Source organism: Oncorhynchus gorbuscha, linkage group LG06, assembly GCF_021184085.1.
Source record: "Oncorhynchus gorbuscha isolate QuinsamMale2020 ecotype Even-year linkage group LG06, OgorEven_v1.0, whole genome shotgun sequence".
Lineage (NCBI taxonomy): Eukaryota > Metazoa > Chordata > Actinopteri > Salmoniformes > Salmonidae > Oncorhynchus > Oncorhynchus gorbuscha.
In genome coordinates this window covers 74,711,659-74,717,658 of record NC_060178.1, presented here as the reverse complement: position 1 = coordinate 74,717,658, position 6,000 = coordinate 74,711,659, and the positions used below count along the sequence as shown (strand labels likewise).

General features: G+C 41.0%; 1 protein-coding gene across 1 annotated transcript in view; it reads left to right on the top strand.

Moving 5' to 3' along the window:
• The first annotated feature begins 986 nt into the window (after window positions 1–986).
• The window catches only part of LOC124038322 (zinc transporter 6-like), a 92,428-nt gene continuing 87,414 nt past the window's right edge, over window positions 987–6,000 (top strand). The window contains exon 1 of the mRNA XM_046354055.1: window positions 987–1,317. Within this exon, the coding sequence (XP_046210011.1) occupies window positions 1,131–1,317 (187 nt within the window). The 5' untranslated portion in view covers window positions 987–1,130. The remainder of the gene's footprint in view (window positions 1,318–6,000) is intronic.

Below are 6,000 nucleotides of genomic sequence, written 5' to 3'. Positions count from 1 at the left end.
TTCTTACATGGCACATATTGCACTTTAACTTTCTTCTCCAACACTTTGTTTTTGCATTATTTAAACCAAATTGAACATGTTTCATTATTTATTTGAGGCTAAATTGATTTTATTGGTGTATTATATTAAGTTAAAATAAGTGTTCATTCAGTATTGTTGTAATTGTCATTATTACAAATCTATTTTTAAAAAATTGCCAATTAATCGGTATCGGCTTTTTTTTTGGTCCTCCAACAATCGGTATTGGTATTGGCTGTTGAAAAATCATACTAAAAACGCCACTTGGGCATATGGCCAATATACCACGGCTAAGGGCTGTTCTTGGGCACTACACAACACCCAGAGGTGCCTTATTGCTATTATAAACTGGTTACCAACATAATTAGAGCAGTGGAAATAAATGTTTTGTCATAACCCGTGGGATACAGTCTGATATACATCGCCTGCCAGCCAAAGACCATTAAAAAATATATGTTTACATGTGTACGTTGAAATGACCTGAAACGTCTTTTCAACGAAAACCGAATGTAGACGGACGTCTTTGTAGTCGTCTTTTCAATGACATGAAAGATTCTGTCTTTTCATCTTTCAACCAAAACCGACTGTAGATTGGACGTCGGGCATAGCAGTCTTTTAAACTACATTTAGCTATGTAATTGTCTGTGTCGTGTACAGTTCACGGATCATAAAAAGGCCTAACAATTTTCAAATGGCAACTTTAATTACCATTTTCTCAACAAAAAAAAGACAGAATGGTAAAAAATAGCTACATTTCCAACATTGATCGCAACTATGTTGGAAATGTGTATGTATATTTTTCTTATCAACCACCAACATAACTACAATTTTCTTTCAAACAGAAAGTGGGCTTTCAATTTATCATTCAGAGATCTGTGATTTAATTAAAACAGCAAAATTAGCAAAAAAAAAATGCGACAAAAACGGTATTTTCTCGACTTCCGTTGTATTACGCGCTGAAATCACTGACTTCTAAGCATTGTAAACAATCGTCTTTTGGCTTAGCCAAGAGCTAAGGTTACATCACGATTATATTATTTACAGATCTGTGCATTTGCGCAGGCTTTCGACAGTTCAATCGATTCATTTTGTGGCTGAAGAGTAAAAAAAAAATGGCGATGGACGGTGGCATGTCCACGTCTCCATCAGGACTATCGTATCACAATGTTGGGGACTTTTACCCCAGAAAATTCGGTTCCAAGCCGGACGTGGTGCCGTCCGGGGTGACCGAGAGGAAAGTTGGTCCCCTTGATAAACCTGACATGGTGGCGGTGGACGTTGTCAACATCAACGACTCAGGTAGCTACTAACGTTACCGCTAGCTAGCTAGCTAGTTATGTTATGCTAGCTAGCCAGTGCAATGCAATTTAGTTGGGGTAACTAGCTAGCTGTCTAGCCACGTTTAGCTAGCCCCATATACCGCTGTGAAGCCTCTTTCCACAACTGTATGTGTCGCTAGTAGCGAACTAGCTAAATCTTCACTTTAGCAAGTGTATTGTTATTCATTGCCAAGACAATACTTGCTTTAGAGTTTACCTGAATTCCGTGGCAAAGCTAACTAACGTTAGCAATGCTCTATCATCTAACGAACGCTATGTAACGTTGTCCTTTGTATATTCTTTATATATACTTGTGTTCCCCCATGTACTTCTATTAATTTGTTCTTAATAATAAAAAGTACAATAATAGATATATATCTCAACGTTAAAAAGTTTAGCAAGGCCAGGAAACCAAAGCAAAGATGGTGGATAAATTAAGATGCCCAACTCAGGCCGTTTACCATAGGATAAAAAGGGTAAATTCTGGTCTGCTTAACCGGTTTGCTCTCACAAAGGCACAATTTCATTAGAATCTGCGTCTTATCAGAGAGGGTCCACCCCTGTCATAGGAATACAGCGATTCTGCTTATTCCCGCCGTTGGGACAACTCTCATTGTTAGGGCGAAGACAAGACCATCTCGTCAATATATACAGTATCTCTGGTCTGCTTAGTTCATTGACTGTATTTCAACCAGAAAAAATGAGGGAGTGCGATGTTTCGCTTCCTTTTCCGCCTCTGACCGAAGCAGATATACAGTTGAAGTCGGAAGTTACATACGCTTACATACGAGTCATTAAAACTAGATTTTCAACCACTCCACACATTTATTGTTAACAAACTATAGTTTTGGCAAGTCGGCTAGGACATCTATTTTGTGCATGGCACAAGTCATTTTTCCAACAATTGTTTGTAGACAGATTATTTCATTTATAATTCCCTATATCACAATTTCAGTGGGTCAGACGTTTATGTACACTAAGTTAACTGTGCCTTTAAACAGTTTGGAAAATGTCAGAAAATTATGACATGGCTTTAGAAGTTTCTGATAGGCTAATTGACATCATTTGAGTCAATTGGAGGTGTACCTGTGGATGTATTTCAAGGCCTACCTTCAAACTTAGTGCCTCTTTGCTTGACATCATGGGAAAATCAAAAAGAAATCAGCCATGACATCAGAAAAAAACTTGTAGACCTCCAAGTCTGGTTCATTCTTGGGAGCAGTTTCCAAGCGCCTGAAGATACCACGTTCATCTGTACAAACAATAGTACGCAAGTATAAACACCATGGGACCATGCAGCCGTCATACCGCTCAGGAAGGAGACTCGTTCTCTCTCCTAGAGAAGAACACTGTCCCAACCGTGAAGTCCATTTCTACAAGGACTACTAAGAATTGTGAAAAACTGAGATTAAATGTATTTGGCCAAGGTGTATGTAAACTTCTGACTTCAACTGTAGCTAGCTAGGTGCCTGCACAGTTGTTAAACCTTTTCCATCTGCATCCATTTTGCACGTTAACGTTACAATACGAAGGAGAGAATTCCCTTTCAGTCTTAACGTTATGGCTAAAGCTAGGCATGCACTACTCACACGGATCTTTACATCAGGGGAGCACTTATGCAAATTGTCTGCATAATCTTTCCATCCTGAAGTCTGTGACCACTGTTCTCACATTGTGACCTGTCAATCAAAATTATATAATAACACAAGGAATAAATACACAATGAGTAACGATAACTTGGCTATATAGGCCTACACTGGGTACTAGTAACCAAGTCTGTGTCCTGGTGTAAGGGGTAATTGAGATTAGATATGTAACTGTAGGTAGGGATGAAGTGACTAGGCAACAGGATGGATTTAAAAAAAACAGTAGCTGCAGCATATGTGATAAGACAAAAGAGGTAGTGAAAAAGGGTCAATGCAAATATTACTGGCAGCTCTATTTGGTTAACTATTTAAGTAACTATTTATCAGTTCTATGGCTTGGGGGTTGAAGCTGTTCCGGATCCTGTTGGTTCCAGACTTGGTGCATCTGTACCATTTTTCCATGCGATAGCATAGAGAACAGTCTATGACTTGGGTGGTTAGAGTCTTTGACAATTTTTTGGGCCTTCCTTTGACACTGCCTGGTATAGTTCATTGATGGCAGTTAGTTTGGCCCCAGTGACGTACTGGGCCATATGCACTACCCTCTGTAGCACCTTGTGGTCGGATGCCAAGCAGTTGCCATATACTCAGCGGTGATGCAGCCTGTCAAGATGCTCTCAATGGTGCAGCTGTATAACCTTTTGAGGATCTAAGGGCCCATGCCACATTTTTTTCAGCATCTTGAGTGGGCAAAGGTGTTTTTGTGCCTTCTTCACGACTGTGTTGGTGTGTGTGGACCATTTATAATTCCTTAGTGATGTGAACACAGAGGAACTTGAAGCTCTCGACCCGCTCCACTACTGCCCCGTGGTTGAAGGTGTGCTCGCTCGGCCCATCGTTTCCTGTAGTCCACAATCATCAGTTCCTTTGTTTGGCTGATGTTGAGGGAGAGGTTATTGGCCTGGTTTGTGCTGGTAAATAGACAGTTAAAAATATAGATAAACTAGCTTGGTAAATAGTATTGTCTGCAGCTTCTCATGAGGGATTCTATCTCAGATGAGCAAAACCCCAAGACTTCCTTAAATTTAGAGATCACGCCCCAGCAGACACATACCTCCCCCTTAACCTTACCCGAAGCTGCTGTTCGGTCGAGTCGAAGTATAGAAAAAACATCTAGATGTGTGTAATCCATGTTTTTGTTCAACCATGACTCCGAGAAACATAGGATATTACAAGTCTTCAGGTCCCGTTGAACGGAACTCGTTCAATTCTCTAGTGGTTGTATGTTCGCCAATAGAAAGGACTCTCTTGTGCTATGTATTCCTCTTTCAAGTACAGGGGATTAGGCCCTTGTCCAGAAGGAGTACTTCCAGAGATGCCGATTCATTGAAGTAGAAATCTTCAACCAAATTGAAGTTAGTGATCGCTGTTGTGATGTCCAGAAGCTGGTCATATGAAATTATGGAGGAAATATGATGTAAAAATGACAATCAACTTTTACAAAAAAACATAAAAAGTAGAAGAATTGGTCAGGAGCCCGTAATACTGCAGCTATCTACTGCAGCTTCATCTTCCATTGTTGCATCGTAGCACCCCCTCGCTGCACAAGATACGACTGGATATTTCTGGCATGCCAGAGAAGTAATCGGGACCTAAGATTCTGATCAGCAGAGTCCCATAATTGCACGTCTTTCACTCGCTCACATTATGCAACGTACGACGTCTTGGTTGTAGCCTACGACGTTAGGATGTACCTGCAGTCCCCGGAATTTGTTGTGGACCCCAAACTGGCTCCTCTGTTGCGACGTCCCCTGAATGCCCATCTGCTAGCTTGCTAGCTGCGCCCCGCTAGCTGTCTAGAGCATTATGGACTGTTCGCTTAAGAGGCCCATCAGACAAATTCTTTGGCCACAATACCTATTCTGCCAATTGACCTGGATCCCTTTTACCACACGAAGCCCTGCTGATCCACGACAACTGGTCTGCAGACATAACAGCATGAGGGGGCTACAACAGACTTGCTAGCTTGCTATCCATGGCACGCTAGCTGCCTGAATCACCGTGTCTCTGGCCCGAGCCACTCACTGGACCCTATGATTACTCGGCTACGCATGCCTCTCCCTAATGTCAATATGCCTTGTCCATTGCTGTTTTGGTTAGTGATTATTTTCTTATTTCACTGTAGAGCCTCTAGCCTTGTTCAATACACCTTAGTTAACCCTTTAATTCCAACTCCCACACATGCAGTGACCTCACCTGGTTTAAATTGTTTCGAGAGACAATGTCTCTCTCATCATCACTCAGTGCATAGGTTTACCTCCACTGTATTCACATCCTACCATACCTTTGTCTGTACATTATGCCTTGAATCTATTATATCGCGCCCAGAAACCTGCTCCTTTTACTCTCTGTTCTGAACGTACTAGACGACCAGTTCTTATAGCCTTTAGCCATACCCTTATCCTACTCTTCCTCTGTTTCTCTGATGATGTAGACCAGGGGTCCCCAAACATTTTCCTGTGAGGGCCACATAACTTTTCCCTTCTCTGATGGGGGGCCGGTGTCAGTTTGTAACAGAAAAAGTGTGACGATCGTAGGGGAGCTTAAAAAATTTATTGTTTTCCAGAAAGCCACACATAACCAAATAACCCTTTCCAGGTTCTTTACAGAAAAAAAGTCAGGAAACAAATAATAACACTATTAATGAAATAAATAATAACTAAATAACCCTCTCTGAGTTCTTCACAGAAAAAAACAGGAAATAAATAATAACTAAATAACTCTCTCTGGGTTCTTCATAGAAAAAAAAGCCATGGAACATTAACTTTCTGTCGTGCCATGCACAATCTTAACAGATAAAGTTCAGCTCAGTTGTCAGAGCAGAATCTCTCTGACACATATGAGCAGTCTCTTAAAGTTCTTGTGTTCCTTCCTTATAATCCTTTTGTAGGTTCCAGTAGGCTTGTAGACACCGCTGTTTGCAGCTCTCTCTCATCAACTTCCCTGTGAAAACCACAAAAGAAGCAGGTTGAGAAACTGAACTAAGTGATACAGCACCTACACAGCACAATACATTT